Consider the following 19,603-nt stretch of genomic DNA (forward strand, 5'->3'; position numbering starts at 1 on the left):
CGTCCCATTCGAGAATTTTGCACACGCAAATATTGCGAATCGTAATTAGACTGAGAAGCTTTTTTCATAATGCAGCATTCAGTTTTTTTTCTCATTGGTAAACATTATTATATGTAGCTAGAAAGGGGAAAGACGATACTACCGTGTATAAGACTTGTTTTAATTATTGGTATACGAAACATCTCTCTTTTTTTAATAAATATTTTTTTATGTGAAAAAGCTTCAGTTTGTTAAGGCTTTGTTGACACTAACAAACGACAAAAGACATTGGTAAAGATTTTGAGCTAATCACTGTTTGTGCCCATGATATCGAAAGTCAGAGACATATTGATTTAGTCCTGTGTTTTATTTTTCCCCCCACAAATTTAATCTTCCCTATATTTTTATGAAAAGAAGTTTGAGACTTTTTTTTAGAAAATCAAAGATATTTACGAGAATTTACTTAACAATCGCCCATTTTCTCACGCATTTATTTGGGTAGGGGTTCAGAAACGTGAAGATTTCTTATAATTTCTGAAGAAAAAAATAAGACTTTATTTGATTTTTGCACATTATTTACTCAGAGCAAAATCATAGAAGATTACAATTATGGAAGCTATACATATTTTATTTATATGTTTCTCTTTCTTACACTGGCTAAGAAAATGATCTTGATATTTTAAATAATTACATCTGTGGAAACCTATTTATTAAATGTGATAAAACAAATTTATGAATGCTCATATTTTTGCTCTTATAGTCATAGAACATCATTATAGCCTTGCTACGTTTTCATTTATTGGGGATAAAACATCTTTATTATCAATGTAAAGTATAGTAAAACATTTTAATTTTGTTATTCAAGCTTAAAAGCGTTTAGAAATGAGCACTTCATTTCATAAGGCTGCCTGATTTAACCACAATGTATTTGCCTAACAAGAATTTTCCTACCAAAACCATCCATTTTTTTTTTGTATCAAAAAAAAAAAAAAAAAAAAAAAAAAAAAAAAAAAAAGACTGAGGGTCATTATTCTACAATCCACATTGAGAAAAATGACCCCAAGTCCATAATTTCTACAAAAAAGTGGGTCTTTTTTTTTTTTTTACATGTAATATTGACCGGGGGGGGGGGCAAATTTCTACGTAGAAAAAAGATCCCCGGTCAATATTCTACGAGGGTTAATTTTCGTCGTTACACCGGGGTTTGAACCCACGACCTTCCGATCATGGAGCGTTATACCGACTGAGCTATCGTGACGGTTAAATGTAATATGAAACCTTAAGAGAAATACGAAGAAAAAATGTTTGTTTGACTGTTTTTCTATTTTGTTTTAAAGAATATCAGAACAGAAAAATAAATTCTTTGGAGAATACTCTAATGAACAAAAAACATCTTTATGATATACGTTCATGGCATACGAAGTAACGTTACGTATCGTTTTGTGTGTTGACAAGCAAATAAAAGTCTGGAAAATTCCCAAACTTGGTAAAATCTATTTCTTGGAGGGGAGGACCTGCATTCAGATTCCAATTTTCGAATTTTGACAAGAAAAGATACTAAATGGAGTGTTTTTTTCTTGGGTGACAACTCATGTTCACAATCATTTTTTAATCATCTTGGCTTCGTAGAGATAATACACGTAATACTGTTAGTATTTTCAGTACTTTGATTAAATTGCAAGCTGCTGAGTAGACCCATTTTTACCCCACCCCTGTTCCTCCCACAAAAAATGGCCGATCATGAATCAAAACAATCACAAGACACTTCGGATAGCGAAAACAAGAATGCAAATGAAAGCTCATGGCCTAAACCTGTGGTAGGATTGCAAAGTAAAACTGATATTAACAGCTCTGCACGATCTCTGCGCTACCAAAGTAAGTGCATCTTTGAATGCAATTTCCGTGAATCCTGAAGTTTAACAAGTCCATCCCGAATTTACTCTATGCACAAGTGCAATCGCATTACATATGTGAATGAAAAGAAGTACTGTAAGAAATGTAAGAAACTGAAATAAACTAGCTCATGACTGATTCACGGCAATGTTACTTCAAATTGTATCACACCAGAGCATTTATCAGTAAGTTGGAAATAAGGGTTGTACCCTATCATATCTAAAAACAAAAAAAAATTTTTATTGTACATTATCTATGGGGTGGAATAAAAAAATTCTGAAGGAATGTGAGGTTAGAAATATAATATTTGAATTCAATGCTACACACTGAAAGCAGATATGTCTAATGCCAGTACTGGCATTATACATATCCGCTTTCAGATTGGGGAGGGGGTCAAAATGATATTGGACACCATTTGTTTTTATATAAGGCCATTCCAAGTTTTTTCTCTGTTTAGCGTCCGCCCATCTTTCAAAAACTTACCTACCTATTCACAAAAAACACACAAGCCAAAAAATAAAAACACAGACTTTAAAGTCATACAAATTACATTATCAAAGGATATAATTTTATTAAGATTTTTTTCCTGTAGAAAGATTTATTCTTTTGCAAAATTAAAGTATAAATTGCTTAAAATACACCTGATACGACGTATTGTAGATAAATATGTAGATAGATGGACAGAATTCAAAGATTTCAACCAGAATAATCAATTTCAGGACTCCTGATTTTGTTTGTTTTTTCTGATATGGGGTGTCAAAAACCAAGGCGCACGCGGACGCTAAACATAGAAAAATCTTGGAATGGCCTAAGGATGGGGTAGGATTTTTATATAGGATTTTATTTACAGCTTATTGATAAAATTTTAGGTCTCTTTGTTAAAAAATACACAAAGATGAAAATGCAACAAAAGTAGATTTTCTGAAAAAAGGAAGAACGTAATTGGTACTTATACATGCAAGCGTGAGATGTGTTCTCTTTGAGGAAGGATATTCAGTTTATATATTTCATAATGTCCTTTCTTGTGTTGCATGTGTAAAGGCTGTTACTTCCATGTGCATTATTTACCATGAGTCCACATGTATGACTGATAACAAAATTGAGTACTCTTGTGATATGTATACTACATTATTGATTAAAGAAAACTCTTAACCCCCCCCCCCCCCCAAAAAAAAAGTAATAGATGCTTTCTTCAAATGTATGTATGTGTTAATCTCCCTATTATACTATTATAGTTTTTTTTCTTAAAATCTTGGCATCTGGTAGATGGTGCCAAATGAAATTTCTTTTTTTGAATAACAACAAAACAAAAAATTTAAGGCAAAACACAGTTACATGTATATGGATATTCATTAGCAGATTCAGCATCCAGCAGGTGAAAGGGTGGGGGAGGGGGAGGGAAGGGGTCAGGGGCTGGGATGATAGGGTCTAGACATGCTCCCTGATGCAATAATTTATCTTAATGATATAGCTGTTTATTTTTAAAGATAATCTTAAAACATCAAATCTTTGTATACTTTATGGAAAATACCTACATTTTTTTCAGCAGAGTTTTATTGGTTTTATGTCAATTGGACGCTCACAATAGACTTTGTCAACAAACTTTTTGGAGATACGTTAAACTTAAGGATTGGGGCCATTGACATCGTGTTAGACTTGTGAATGTTGTTGGGAAAAAAGAGGCAAGAGTTCAGGAAGTATTAATCAGTAAAAACAAGACCTTTACTGTTATAAAAGTTATAAAATATGTCTCGTTAGTGTTTTATGAGGTAACATTATTTGTTAGCTCAAGAAAGTTGTACTAGATAATCTTGCAAGATTTGGAGTATTTGAAACGTTTACGAAATCAAAAAAAGTTCACACATGGGAATTTACTCTAAATCACTGCAATTAAAGATATTCTCAACGCATTTGCTTTATGTTAAATATTACAGTAAGACAAATTAATTTCCTGAAACAATTTTGAAAAACACTGCATACCATGGCATAAATAATTATTTTACATTCATGGCAGTTGATTTTTTTTCTGAAAGACTGATACATATATTCATATTGCCTCTGTCACATTTCCAAAACTGAAAAGTGCCGTGGCCAACAGTTTTGGAGGCTAAAATGGGACTTTTCCAACTACTGTATGAAAACTTTGGCTGTCTTCTTGCCTGATCTTGCATCTGTTGCACCAAGTTATAATTTTTCTTCTGTTGATATCTGATTTCTTCAGTTGTAACAGTTGTCCTGTATTCCAGCAACTGACTACCAGTCAACACATGACAATTGATAATTAACAGTTCCTTATCTTCCTCTTTTTCATTTGGCTTCCTTGGAGGGGAAACAAACTCTACAAAATACTTTAGAAATTTTTCAATAAAAGCAAACACAGAAATATAAGTCAGTCACTGGTCAGTCTATAATACCTGTGAGTAAACATTGCTTTAATCATGTGAGCATTGCTGCACAAGGACTTGCTTACATACCACCACAAGTCTGATATGATCTGGACTACTTTTCCCCTGCTGCTTTATTCAGCGTCAATTTTTATGAGCCACAAAAAATGCTAAATTGAACATTATACTTTAAACCATCTTTGACTCATGTTTAAGAAATATTCTTCTAATTCTTGAGTGCCACACTTTCTTTTACTTGCTAGTATTTTTAGCCAGAAAAACATTTATTGAAATATACATGTATATTCAAGTTGAATGTATTGTAACCTAAGTTGAGAAAATGAATAGTGGCAGATAGATAAACTTCAAACTAAAGAATTCCCCGTTATAATGTTTATGGTACTCAGCTGAGTTTCTTTTTCAGAAAGATGGGGGAATCTGATTAAAATCAGATCTTTGTTATGCTCCGAAATTCTGATGGTCACTGTACAAAGCGACCATCAGAATTTCGGAGCGTAACAGAGATCTGATTTTAATCAGATTAAAAGGTGGGGATAATGTCTTTGCAATAAATGAAACATTTTTCATTATATTTAATAGTGTAACTTGAAAGTCAATTATGTCTAGCAGAATTATTCTGCTGAATACATGTATATGATACAAAAAATGTAACATTTGACCTTCAATTCAACTTGGTAAGGGTGGGTATTTTCCAAACATACTGTATACAGGGTTATTTTCGCCCCTTTACAGCTTGAAAATTTTGCCCTGTCTTAAATTTGCCCATTCACAGTTCTGTTTAAGAAATTATATAAAGTTCTTTGAATTCGCCCCCTGTTAAATTCGCCCACCTGTGAGTAGGGTGAAAGAGGCAAAAATAAAATGGGGGCAAAAATTTCCCTGTATACAATATATGTTTATAAACACTTCATAATTTAGAATTGTGACTTTGAAAAGTATGACCAATTAAGAGATCCTTTGTTACAATAAAAAACGAATCAGGAACTTCCCCTCACTAGTATATGTATATATATAGTTATTCATTACAAGTGTTTTTAAATAAAAATCATGTGATCATCAAGCAGGCATGATATCATACAACAATTAGATTTCATAATACATGAAAAAATAAGAGGCAATAGGGAAGGAAAGATTTTTGAAGGAAAAAACACTGAATTTTAAAGATGGCATTTTCAACAGGTCCTTTTTAAAGTTTGCATGTTTACCAATATCTGTATTTAAGATGGCCAGAGACATTTAGAAGGATAAACTGCATGAATTTGAAATGTATCACTTAATACATGTATCCTGCATATATGTGCTGTCTGTCTCATAAAATGTGCTGTCTGTCTCTTACAAGTGTGAAATGAAGGTACTTAATTTGATTGTAAACAGTAAATCAGTTATTTTTTTCCCTCAGCATAGAAAAAAAATTGAACACACCAGTAAGCATTAACAATAACAGAGCTTGTGCCCTGTTTAAACACAGACGTTTGAAACCATGTTATGAAGAACGTTGTCATTAAATTCTAAGAATATTCATTTATATATAAGTTCAATTCATTAATTAAATTGAAGTTTTTGAATAAAAATAGAAATCTAAAATTGTCAACAAAATGGCCTTGCAACAGCTTAGTGTCCAGGTCCATTTAATCTGGTAGTTCTCATGCTTTGTTTTCAATGTAGTGCCCCAAATGAAATTTAATTGATTGTTCTGATTAAAAGTGTTTTTTCATCATTGCTCTGACTCACTATCACAGTGTTCAAGGGTGTGTTAACAATTTTTTTTGGGGGGGGGGGGGGAGAATATTTTTAATCTTGATTATTTTTCATTAACTTTTAAAATTTCTTAAAATATATATCAGAAGGGAAAAGGTTAAACGATTTTTTGGGATGAGAATATATTTTTAATCTTGATTATTTTCATTAACTTTTAAAATTCCTTAAAATATATATCAAAGTCAAATGATTTTGAATGCAGTTAAAATATACACATAAAAAATCAAATTAAACAACACAAAATTATAAGATACTTTAAAAATAAATAGACAGATTACCCATAAATAATTAAATCAAGAAAATATTGATTCATTATCACCTTTAGGGTGATCAGAGTGTTCAAGGGAAAAGGATTTAAAAAATGTTTATTTTGTGAGAATATTTGTATCTTAATTATATTTCACAATTAATTTGCATGGTTTCATGTTTTTATACAAACGTGACTTCTAAAATCTCTTAATTAGAATATATCAAAGTCAAATGATTATATTGAATGCAGTTAAAATATACAAACTTATAAAATTTCAATCCAAAAAAAAAACCCCACAAAATAATAAAATACTTGAAATTATGTAAAAAGATATGTTAACCTGTAGATAATTAAATGAAGAAAATATTGGTTCATTGCAACAAGTTGCTAGACTGATCTTTTATGTTAATTTCCCCATTGGCATCAAACTATTGATTTGTGAGCATGATCAACAATTCAAGATGGCAGAGGAAACCATTTATCTGTGTAACTTTCGAGTTTCGGTTGATGGTGACTGGTTATGTTTAAAAGAACTCAGTGATGTGCAGTTGGAGGTAGATGAATTAGATCTTCCCACACCTGAGGATGGTAAGAGAGTGCAGGATCAGGGAGCTTGAAGCTCTGGAATTCATTAATTGCAGTGGAGGGGTTTTACATACAATCATTCATGCATTCTCTGGCTTGAATAGATGGACAGACATGCATGAATAAAGAGTTTCTGGAGTTATTTTTTTTTGCTGGGGAAAATGTGTGATAGGAATGTGATGTATCTAATTACAAGTACATTAGGAAATTCTAAATGCTCACTAATGCAGAGTAATGAAGAGTGTGTGTGTTTAGACTGCATTGATTTTTCTTGCTATACTTTACTACTGAATCTTGCTTGTTTTCATTGCTGACATTCCATCAGAGTCTGGTGTTCAATATTCTTTGAGTGAGTCATTCCATACTAAGTAGTTGATAAGCACTGATTTGGTAAATAAGTTAAAAACCTAAGGAAGCAAGTCTGACTTTTGCAGATTTAACTTTTGTTTGCTTTCATACCTACTACCAATGGAAGAATGTTGGTCAGTGTTATGTGTATTCCTGTAAATAGTAATTGAAACATCTTATGTCCAAGAAAAGGCTACAAATTATTTTCTTTGCCTATAGGTACATGTTATAAGTACTTTAATTTTCAATTTTTGAACATTTTGTATTAAAATTTGTCCCTAAATTTTGTTAATATTTAATCCCTTAAAATTTGCATTTCCACTTATATTCTTTAATTTACCCTATTTTTTGGTAGTACATGTATCCACATATGACTAGAAGGGTCTTAATAAAATGTTATTACTTGCCTTAACTTGGAGGAGCTAGTTTGTAGCTGAGGATTTGAACCAATATTCTTACTTCCTATATATATACTGAATACAATATGTAAGATATTTCAAGGGGAGGTGGTGTTCTGGACCAAATGAACTGTATGTACATTTACTATACTGTACGAACGGTATAGATGCTATAGTCCTTATCTAAGATCAAAATGTCTATCTAAGATCTACGATGGCCGATATGAGCTGTCAAATTACAAGTAAGAGTAACTCTAATATGTACGCAGAATTAATTGACTTTAACAGTAATACTGTATTATTTTGTACATTTACATCTTTGTCAATGACAAAACGCTTGTACTTGTAATATAAATTTGTACATGTACGAATCTTGAGACAAAATACATTTGAAACTACTTAACATTCCTCAGATTTATTGGGGAGATAATCTGTAAACTTTGAAAGGGTTTAAAACAAAAACGTGTGTCTGCCTGTCTGGTTTTCTTCTCTTTTCTTCCCCCCCCCCTTTTGATGTTGTTAAATAAATGCTGTATGCCTAATTTTTAATAATTTTTACTTTCACATACGTCGTCTGAGACCTAAATATTAAACTTTTTCCATCAAAGAATATTTTGTAAGTGTCTTTGTTCAGATTCCACACGTTTTGGTTTGATTTTAATTTCGTTTTCAACAACGTAATATTAAAATTCATTTATAGGCCCCAAAATACTGGTTAAAGATTCCAGAGACAATGAAGCTGCATCTTTAGTATTTCCCTTCCCTCCAGATGAAAGACTGTCGCTTGATGATCTGCGTAAGTAAGAAGTTTATTTTTCATTCTACTCGTTCCCTTGTTCCATTAAAATTTTTTCCTCCTTCATTTTTTTTCATTGGAACAAGGAAAAGAATAGAATGAGAAAATTAATAAACTTCTTATTTAAAGATGCAGCTTCATTGTCTCTGGAATCTTTAACTAGTATTTGGGGCCTAAGAATGAATTTCTGCATTGCCTTGTCGTGAAAGAAGTTAAAATCAAACAAAAACACTAAGAATCTGAATAAAGACACTTACAAAATATTCTTTGGTGGAAAAATCCGAAAGTCGTGATCTCAGACGATGTAATACAGTAACTATGTAAAAGTAAAAACAGTCTTGCTCTTTTTAATATCATTGAAAATAAGCATTTATTAAACACCCCCCCCCCCCCCCCCCAAAAAAAAAAATCAGGTGTTTTTGTTTTAAACCCTTTCTAAGTTTACAGATAATCTCCCCAATAAATCTGAGGAATGTTAAGTAGTTTCAAATGTATTTTGTCTCAAGATTTGTACATGTACAAATTTATATTACAAGTACAAGCGTTTTGTCATTGACAAAGATGTACATGTACAAAATAATACAGGTATTACTGTTGAAGTCAATTAATTCTGCGTGCATAATAGAGTTACTCTTACTTGTAATTTGACGGCTCATATCAGCCATCGTAAAGATCAGAATGTTTTCATATACATATATTGTATACATTTTAAGTTTCTAGAACAGAATAATGTGGAATATTGTTCTGTTTTATATAGGAAGAGATCCCCGTACAATTGAGCGATGTAACTTGTTAAATGTATCCAAACTTATCATAAAGGAGGTGATCGACTCCAGCTTGTCTCATGGCCGTATGCTGGATGACAACCATGTTCCACTTCAGCAGTTCTTTATTGTTCTAGAACATGTTCTGCGCCATGGACTTAAGCGTAAGTTAAGTGTTAATTAATTTTGTTAATTTATGAAGGAATAAGACTTTTTTTCAGGTATTACTCTATTATAACAGCTGTCTTCAATGACTTATGTATTGCCTCAATGAAGTAATACTAATAGAAATGCATTTTTATCAAAAATAGCCAAGAAAAGTTTACTACGAGATCGACGAGATTTCTGGTGCGTTCTAGAGACGGTGGAGAAACTGGTTCCAGAAGCTTCCGAAATAACCACCAGTGTCAGAGAAATGCCAAACCTCAAGTAAGGGCATATGACTAGAAATAATTTGTAGTAAATTGTTTAGAAAGAATTGTGATTATGCTATGCCCAGTCTTGGAGTTATTTAACGACAATTTGTCATTATTTATCAGATAGATTCATTACCTTTTTTAGTTAAAAAAACCCCAAAGAATTTTGATGTAAATACATGTATTAATAGCTAGTTACTGCAGACAAATAGATGCCAGATATGATTTTTTCTTTTTTTTTAATATGCAGTGATGATATGTGGCAAAAATATTAGTTCATTGTGAAATTATTACATTTCCTGATGTAATGATGTGTAAACTTTCCAATGCTTGTATACTATGGACTCTAATGTATTTTAAGAATTGACATCCTGTTTTACACTGCAGGACACCATTAGGCAAAGCCAGAGCATGGTTAAGGCTGTCACTTATGCAGAAGAGTCTAGCTGACTACCTTAAAGTACTGTGTGAGAAAAAAGACCAAGTACTTAGGTATGTTCTGGAAATACATGAATACCCGGTACATGAAATGTGTGATGGTTTGGGCCATGGATATCAGCCGGGTTAGGTCAGTCAGTAGAGCACCTGACTAGTTATGCAGGGGTCCCAGGTGCTATTCTTGGTACAGTCATACATTTCCTTCTTTCCTGTTACATAATTTTAAATTGTCTTTGCCCTCTGAGACACAACCCAAGTTCTTATTGCCCCTGGCAGGACTTTCACCTTCTAGTCCAGGGGTGGTCAACTGCACAAAATCATGTAAGAGGAAAGGAGAAAATGTATGGCTGGACTAGGAATCGAACATGGGACCCCTGCATCACAAGCATCTCTAGCTCTACCAACTAAGCTATCAAGGCAGATATCCACGACTCAAACCATATTACACATGTTTATATAAGCCCTAATCTTTCTTTCAATACCTTTGAATAAGCATGTCAAATGCACCTAAGTGTACCCCTTTTTTCAACTGAGATGTTACAAGCAGTTTTTTTACATCTTATATACTAATTAAATGTGTCAATGTATTATTTTTTTGTTTATTTCCAGTGAATTTTACGAGCCGGGGGCCATGATGTTGGAGGATGAAGGAATGGTCTTTACGGGTCTACTTGTGGGACTTAATGTCATCGACTGTAATATGTGTATAAAAGAAGAGGATTTAGACCAACCTGTATGTCCATGCATGTAGTTATGTACAAAAATTATCATTTGGATAAGTTCTTTTTGTTCAAGGATTAAGGTTTTTACAATTTATGCTTTACAATCTGAAAAGCTGAAGGCTATTTTAGTAAAATTTTTCTGAAAGGGGTAGAGGTGGGTATTGGAATACCTCTTATTTTCAGACTCCCTTACCAGTTTAGAAAAAAAGACAAAAGCCCACTTCAACCAAAAGGCAAAATATGCCTTCACAATTCTTTAAGAAGAAAGTGTCTTATTTCAGTTTATTATTGTAGTATTTGATATAATTATATGTACATCCAATCTGCAAAAAAACCCTGTAAACCTGTAATTACTTAGAATTAGTTTGACAAGCAGGAATCTACATGTATATAATTTACATTAAAATTATTGTAAACAAGGCTTTGTCTCAGAATGGGTCTTGCCATAATGTTTCATTTATGTAATGCTCTTTTTCTAGAAAGAGCACGTAGAGTTTCACATCTGATTTATTATGGTCCATGCCCCATGGACCTTTTATTGTTTTACTCAAAAGCATTCAAATTCTAATGAATTTATATTCTTTTATCAATTTCAGATGGGAGTCATAGATTTCAGTTTGTACTTAAACAACAGAATTAATGATGACCTGTCACCAGAAAATGAAAGGTAAACATTCTCTTCATGGTATTGCTTCTTTTTTTTTTAATATGGAACATCATGGAGAATCAAAGAAGTTTATCAAATTAAAATTTGTTTTTTCTTCTACCCACTGGTTAAACAGAACTTTCTGATATTCTTAAACCATGTTTCTTAAATTTGATGACCTGTGACAATTTTAATTTACAGTCCAGAAACAAAGAACAAAATGGCTACCATACTAGATCAGAAAAATTATCTAGAGGAGCTCAACAGACACCTGAAGTAAGGATAATGTCAAAGATTGTACAGTTTATAGGTGTATAACCTTTAGAATTTTCCCTCCCAAGACTATGGAGGTATATTTAGGTTGTTTAAGAACAGGATTGGTTAATAGTGCAATGTAATCATTTTCCCTCTGTAAAATTTAAGATATTACAATGATTTATCTCCCTTAAAAGTAAACAAAGTTCCACTTTTATATCTATAAAAAAATTATTAAAATGAGAATTTTTTTCCAATTCCTTTGTTTTGTTGACTTTCATGCATACACAACTAAATACATGTAAGGGATTTTCATTCAATTAAATATCTGTCTTCTTTTTTTTCAGTGCAACAGTCACAAATCTCCAACAAAAGCTAGAGAGTGTTCAAACTACCAACACACTTTTAAAAGAAGATCTTGCCATTGCTAAAAACTCAGTGTTAGAATTACAAGCAGAAAATGACACTCTAAAAGCTGACCAGGGTTCTATAGTTGATGACACAAAGCGGCAACTTGAGGTGGGGATATTTACAGATATATTTTATTAAGCATAAAAAGTAAATGCTAATTGTGTTCTACATTCTCTTGTAGTTGCTACTGCAAAACTTTCTGATATTTTTTTTTTTCTAAAAAAAAAAAATTTAAAAACTGTGCCATACTCTCATTCTAACATTCAATATTCAGGCAGTCATAAAACATGAAGAGGTAATTTAGAATTAATAAAATTCATATTATGTATTACATAAAACAAGTCCACATCAAACGTAATATGCACATTCTAAAAATCCTGTCACAACCTCACAATCCTTCTTCCCTAATTATTATTTAAGAGAAATTCACTTAATTAAAAGGCTGATGAAAAAAATTTATGGGTTTATGTTGGTTCATGGCATTTTTGACTCAAATGTACATATAGGTCAGATTTTGTTTAAATTTAAATGACAGTTTATTTTTTGTTTTGCACTCAATATTTGTTGGGAAAAATATTTTGTTCAGAGGAACAAAAACATAAAAGCTTTAAGATCAAGTGATTTTTCCAAGTTGGTTGTCCAGAGATAAACAAGATTTTTAATTTAAAAAATTACTTGGAAGAGATACTATTTTCAGAAAGGACGAAACACAATATTATCATGCTTTATGGCAGTGAGCAATGCAAAATGTTAATTCCCAATGGCACAAAATCATCTTCTTGCACTTTTTAAAATACAGACATATAAAATCACAATTTTTTTTTTCAAATCTGTTAAGTTTGAAATATTATTGTGTAAATCAATTTTTAAAATGAAAAAAAAAACCCCAAAAAACCATAAGAAAAAATATGATAAAGTAATTTTTTAATATTTAAAAAGTTCAAGGAATTTATGGTTAAAATAAATTCCCTGATTTTTTGTGCTCATGCTTTGTATCGTTATTGAATATAAACAGAAAAAAAAACATGGAATAGAAAACTGAACTAACATTTCCTGGCACACACTAAAATTCAGGAAAATGCATACAGAAAAATCAATTCTTTTGTGTTTCAGAAAGTATATAAATGTACATGTATATACCCTGATATATTTATATTTGTAATACAATTTACCTTGCATTATTAATCAATCATAAGCATTAATCTCTTTATAAAGGCTGCCAAACAGGATATTGAGACAGAACGAGAGACATATAAGACATCTAGGGAGGGACTGGACAGCATGTACTCTGATCTAAAGAAACAGCTGGAGGAGGAAACACACGTCAGGCTCGTAAGTCATCTGTTACCGTGCACAAGCTTTGAAATATTTTTCAGAAAAACTGATGTATACTTTTGATAATATTTTATTTGAACATAATATATGTACATGTATATTTGTAAGGGAATTGATATTTGTATCCTTTAATTGTAATGATGAATGACTGAGTGTATCAAAAATGAAAAAAAATATAAAGACAACATTTTTTTTTATAGGATGTTGAGAAGGAACTAGAATTGCAGATCAGCATGAAACAAGAAATGGAGATGGCACTGAGAATTCTAGAGAAAGATATTCATGAAAAACAGGACACCATGATTTCTTTACGACAACAGCTGGAGGACATCAAAGGAATCAACCTGGAAATGTACAAGAAATTACAGGTAACAGTGTATATTTCTGCACACCTGCTCAATGCCTCATAAATTGTCTTCATTTTTATGGTTTTTATGTCAAAAAAACTTGTCTCCATTGACATTGGTATTATTTGAAAGTCAGTTAGAGAAATTCAGTAATTTTGTAGAGGTGCAGTTGAACTTTGGAATCTCTAACATGGATGTCTCGAATACCATGGATGCGCAAAGGGGGTTTGAGGTCAAAACCACTTTTCGCTATGTATTTTAACCTCATTACATGTATCTCAAATCCAGATATTTTGAAGTGTTTCTTGGTCCCATATAGGTTGAAATAACAAGATTCTCTCTCTCTCTCTATATATACACCAGTATTTACTGGCTTGGAAGAGGGTAAATAAAACAAGCTATTTCATTTGATATAGAACAGGTGACCATTTGTCAAAGCAAACAGCAAATTACATACAAGATTCTATCATTTTGAAGAATTTAAGAAATCAAATTATCATCTTTGGAGAATGAGGAAACTTTTAATTCTAAATTTAAATTTTACATTATTTGGTCTGCAACACATTGACAAATAAATTCTTTAAGTTTATTCCTCTTCTGCTGAAAGCTCGGGAAATTTATCATAATTATTTAAAACTTTGTTTTCAAATTAATTGTTTTAAAATAATTCAAGAATATTTTGCAAAGTATGTAATTTTTTTTATACCCAATTTTTTTTTAAAACACATGCATGCACACAAAAAATTATGAAATATAGGAAATCATTTTTGTAGTAAAAAAAACTGCCTTTAATCTGTATCAATAATGATTTTAATCTGTATCTGTAATAATTTTGCAGATCTTGAAATCTTGTTGTAACTGAAACTGTGGTTATAATAATATGTGTCAGCCATTCTTTTTATTCTTGTCAATAAATCCTATATTTGCCTCATTGTCTAATCACTGTGCCCAAAGTCAATCCATGTTAGTGAATTAAGACTTTTAGGTGTGTCTTAATTTGATTAACTTTGTAATGGTTGCCACCAAAAACCAAACTTGTCTTGGATGCATACAGAATTCCATTGACAATGAAATGGTTCCATGATACCTTGTAACACTGTGCTCCTTTACACAACCCCAATTTTCATACATTCATGTGAATTAAAATAAAAGCCAACATTAATGTAAATTGTCACAATTTATTTTGTTATTTTGTCCATTGATATTGAACACATATTGCCTATTACATGTAGTTGTCCACCCCAAGCTTGTCTTGTCTGCTGCTTAAACTTCTCTGGCTTCCACGCTATTTTTATCCTGAAAAGAAAATTAGAACTTAGATGTCATTGCATGAATATATTTGGGAATTATTTGTAGCTGCTTAGTTTATTAGAGTTTACTAGATGCTAAACTTGGTTACACAAGTATACAGTTGAACTTCGTTATCTCGAACTTTCGATATCTCAAATACCATGAATATGTTGAAGTAAGTTAAAAGTCCCAACCTCTTTTTCTTTATGTAATTTAACCTTGATATCTCAAATCATCGGATATCTCACAGTTTTTTCTTGGTCCTTCAAATATTTGTACATGGTCACATTTATAAGTCTCTTTGTTTTGCTATTTGTTTTTTATAGGAGACAAAATTTGAAGATAAAGACAAGCATACAGAAGTAATTTTGTTTTTAATTTGAATTATAATTTAGATCAATGAGTAGTTCATGTGTGATCCTGATTTAATACATTGTTGTTCAAATAGTTAGTTTCTGTCATTAAAATTAGGATTGAGATATCCATGATCAATATTAAAGACCGAATTTGTCTCTGCCAAAAAATTGCAAAATGGCTAAAATGTGTCTGGAGCTCAACATAAAAAATATAGGTATAAAGTAATTAATAAAAATTAATCAAAACTCTCTCTATAACATGTTTCAATTAAACATACATGTACTTTCAGCAATGTATTTAAATTTTTAGCTTTATTTTGTTACAGGAAAAGTTAGGTATTGTTATTATATTTGACAATGTTACTAAATTGTAATCAATATTTAAAATGAAAATTAGCATTTTGATGCATAGCTGTTTTTGAGGCTGAGTATTAAATACATATCTGAATTAAATATGGATACAAATCTTACCTGCATCATTGAGAAAACATCATCAAAGTTTGAGTTTGTGCATTTTTGTATTCTCTCCACCTCATCCTGTAAAAGATACAGGTCAAATTTTAATTCAATCTTGCCGCAATTTGATTTTTTTTTTTGGCAGGGTGCTTGAAGTTTTTGTTCTCTGTATTTCAGTGATGATCATACCAGTTTGATACTGAATACCGAGATTTATTGACAACATTAAAGATCTAAATGTCTTAACAGTTGAGGTTATTTCAAAGAAATTAATCTAGATTTTGCTATACAAAATGGTCTCCATATTTAATTAATTTCAAAGAATTATTTCTTTTTAAATAGTTATTAAGTATTGTCCAAATAATTAGCTTTAACTTTATTATAGAGCTTTTGCTACATCTAGGACAGTTTAATACATGATAGAAGTTAAAATTTTAAGTTTAAGTGGATACATTTCTATAAATAGCAATAACACTTAGTTTATTAAGAATGATTTCAATTGAAGTTTTGTTTTATTGTATAATGTATTATACCAGAGCTGTTTACTATTATGGAAATTCCATTTTTATTCCAGATTTTAATTTCAAAATATGGATTATGGATTAACTTAAAGACCTTGAAGACATTGATTTATACATGTATTTGGATGGCTGTTTACATATGATACATGCTGACAAATCAGATAATAATGTAACAGTCTAAAATTGTTCTTATCTAAAAATGATAAAAGTATATACCCGGTATACATTAGAAAATTAAGCCAATTAATGTATTGACAACACAAAATTACTGATTTAAACCTAAAATAACAGATAGAAACCTCTTACATTACTGAAAACTGAAGAATGGGATAAGCATGCATGCACCTCTGTTATTCCTATATTGCATATTAATAATTATTTAATTCAAAATTTTTTGGAAACATATCAAATTTGATTTCATTTTTGTATTGCACAACTTTCAATGCAAATTTTCAGTGATTAAGTCACAATAAACACTTTTAGCTGAATTGATTTTAAATATGTATTAGAATACAAGTAATATTATCTACGTAGAATTTTACTTGGTATTTAAATTTTCCTGATCGTTAAGAAAAGATACACGGAAATGTGTAAAAAAAAAAAAAAGGTGTCAAGTTCAGAAGAATATGCATAATAATTATATTAGATTGGCTATTAATAAATTTAACTTTTTAGTAATTTTAAAAATTTACATAAATTACAACATACATATTTTTTCTCAAACAAAAAAATCCAAACTGTAATATTTACCTCAATGATTTTGTATAAAATGGACTGTATTTCCGGTCGTAGAGCACAAGGTTTATAACTCCGTTTGCCTGGCTGCCACCCATTGCTGAAGTGGTAATTTTGAGCATGGACCTCACACAAAAATCCAAATGTCAAAAACATTACAATCACTTGTGTACATGGTGAAGCCTTCATCCTTTCAAAAACATCAATGTATACTTGATATTTCCAATCTTTTCAGATAGAAGGTATTGAAATTGATTTCAAAGATAATAAAAAGAAAGAAGAAGGAGAAAAACTAATCTTTAGAATGTGGAAATTAAGCTTTCATATTTACATACCCTTTTATAAAAATATAAAAGTTGAAAATTACAGAACAGAATGTGCAGAGAGGTATTGCTAAGTATTTACCTTGTAATTTTCACAGATTTCTCTCCTTCTGTTGAATGGGATGTGGCAACAGTGGATAAATACATTTATAGTAAACCTCAGATGACAATCCTCAAAGTGACCAAAATCTGAAATCACCTGCCCCAATAAGAATATACGAGAGAAGGAAATTAACTGCATCCATAAGTTTGGCTGGAGGTCATCTTAGATTAATGGATTAATTGTACAAGCAGGGATACTTGCCATGTCTTGGACAGTATTGGGAATCAATCTAGTAAATAGATGTATTTCTGGGGGTAATGGGCGGACAGATCTAACTTCTAATTCTGTGAAAAGTTGTCAAGGTTATGTGCAACTAAATTGTACAAACATTTCTTAGAATAGCAGTCATGACTCCACATCTCTCTTGGTTTTTTTTCCTTGGGCTTTTCTTGCCTATGTTTTTTTTTTTGAAAGAAGAAAAAGTAATCTTCTGTAAGTTTTTTAATCATATCTTTTTGGATGTCATTCCATTATTGCATCATTGTAGCATGCACTGGTCCAATTTTTCTAGAATGCTTATTACAGTTTTGTTTCCAAACATTTAAGATTGAATTTAAATTAGCAATTTCCAATCAATTTAACATTGGCAATATAACAATTAAATCTCTGAGGTATATGTATATGTAGTTATTTGACCATGCACATGTCTGGAAATCAAGTGTTTAACAAATATTTTGATCATTTAAATTCTTGTTTAATAAACTTGAAATCAAATGAAACATGAAAAACTTATGGGGTGCATTGTCTCCTTTAGACTATTGACTTTGCATGTATTCAATGTGAAGTAAATTCTCCAATATCTGCAAATTTCTAAAGAAGGATAAGGAACAGATCCAGGACTTTTTTCCGAGGAGGGAGGATACACACCAACTCTAAAAATTGTCAAACTCGGAAATTTGTTGACAAGCCCGAACCCCACACTTGCCCAACCCATGAAAAACCTATTTTGTGGGGGAGGTGGTGGGTGAGTTATAGCTCCTCTTACGGTTTTAAGAAGGGTCCTTGTTTCCTAGGGGTATCCAAATCATTTTTTTGTTACTTTTATACAGGAATTGATATTTCTAAAAATTTCAGGGGGGGGGGGGTGTCACCCCTTAGATCTGCCCCTGGGGATAACTCTTGCAGAAATCATTTAGTACTTTCCGAATATTTCTGTGTCTTTCATGATTTAAATTATTTTATTAGCATGTCTGATTTCAATTTTACTAGCCTCCATTTTTAATGTACTTCTGGCTAATTCTGAGGATAAATGTATTTTTAAAAAAAATAATTTTAATGTCATTTATGTAGATCTAGCTTTGCAGTTTTATATTACCTCCAAATTATTCTGCACATTCATTCAATCTGGCAGAGTAATTTTTTTTTTCAATATTTTGATGTGGAATTAATGTCAATTAAAGATAATTAACTCTTCTTTGTTAAATCATAATAAGAGGAGAGCAGGTGCTTGACATAAGATGAAGAATGGAATTATCCAGTGGCATTTATTTCTCAGATCTTGTTTTGTGGACATGGGCAATATAATCAATCATTGCCTCTTTTGAACCCTCGTAATAGTAGGAGGAAAACCTTTAATGTTTCTGTGTGGTCTTTCATTTTCAATAGTAGGAGATATAATTACTGTAATATTGAATCATCAGGTCATTGTCAAATGCCTATAGATTATTATCTCTGTTTTATGCATTTTAATGAATTTTGATGCATACTCGAGAATTGGCTATTGATAATGTCCTTGTGTTTAGATGCTAGAAAATGATGATTTGTCATTGACAAGAGTTTGTAACTGACTACATTTTTATCACATACTTACTGATATATTGAAGGGTTGGACGTTTGGTGATGAACTTATTTTAGAATTTGGTGAAGTGGAAACTTTAACAATGTATCAGTGTTCAACATTGCTCTAACAAGATTGAGAAAGTTGATGAATGGAAACTTGGACGAGTATTAGTCATTCATCAATTTCATCAGTATTTCCATCTGAACAGTATCTTATCTTCACTTTCCTCTTCCCTGTTGAAGTTTCAAGCACATTTGGATCATCTCTCCCCCCGTCCCCTTCCCCATCATTTA

The 19,603-nt window shown here is 31.3% G+C and overlaps 2 protein-coding genes across 4 annotated transcripts in view; one reads left to right on the plus strand and one right to left on the minus strand.

Moving 5' to 3' along the window:
• Positions 1 to 1,705: 1,705 nt before the first annotated feature.
• Positions 1,706 to 19,603, plus strand: part of LOC133184144 (RUN and FYVE domain-containing protein 2-like) — a 172,156-nt gene continuing 154,258 nt past the window's right edge. For 2 of the 3 annotated variants that reach the window (XM_061319025.1, XM_061319024.1), the window contains exons 1-10: positions 1,706 to 1,854; positions 9,170 to 9,340; positions 9,488 to 9,605; positions 9,980 to 10,084; positions 10,640 to 10,763; positions 11,349 to 11,419; positions 11,600 to 11,674; positions 12,001 to 12,172; positions 13,280 to 13,396; positions 13,600 to 13,767. In XM_061319025.1, coding sequence (XP_061175009.1) covers positions 1,710 to 1,854; positions 9,170 to 9,340; positions 9,488 to 9,605; positions 9,980 to 10,084; positions 10,640 to 10,763; positions 11,349 to 11,419; positions 11,600 to 11,674; positions 12,001 to 12,172; positions 13,280 to 13,396; positions 13,600 to 13,767 — 1,266 coding nt within the window. In that variant the 5' untranslated portion in view covers positions 1,706 to 1,709. Of the gene's footprint in view, positions 1,855 to 6,712; positions 6,874 to 9,169; positions 9,341 to 9,487; positions 9,606 to 9,979; positions 10,085 to 10,639; positions 10,764 to 11,348; positions 11,420 to 11,599; positions 11,675 to 12,000; positions 12,173 to 13,279; positions 13,397 to 13,599; positions 13,768 to 19,603 lie in introns of those variants that run through there. The other variant, XM_061319026.1, reaches the window with a different exon arrangement.
• LOC133184146 (uncharacterized) lies at positions 14,911 to 17,293 on the minus strand. The gene is made up of 3 exons (XM_061319028.1): positions 17,120 to 17,293; positions 15,864 to 15,929; positions 14,911 to 15,042 (listed from the first exon to the last, which is right to left on the minus strand). Exons 1-3 carry the CDS (start codon positions 17,291 to 17,293, stop codon positions 15,010 to 15,012), a joined length of 273 nt encoding a protein of 90 aa, XP_061175012.1. The 3' UTR covers positions 14,911 to 15,009.

This window comes from Saccostrea echinata, unplaced genomic scaffold (genome assembly GCF_033153115.1).
Source record: "Saccostrea echinata isolate AGI-Se365-2 ecotype Australia unplaced genomic scaffold, CSIRO_AGI_Sech_v1 ptg000010l, whole genome shotgun sequence".
Taxonomy (NCBI): Eukaryota; Metazoa; Mollusca; class Bivalvia; order Ostreida; family Ostreidae; genus Saccostrea; species Saccostrea echinata.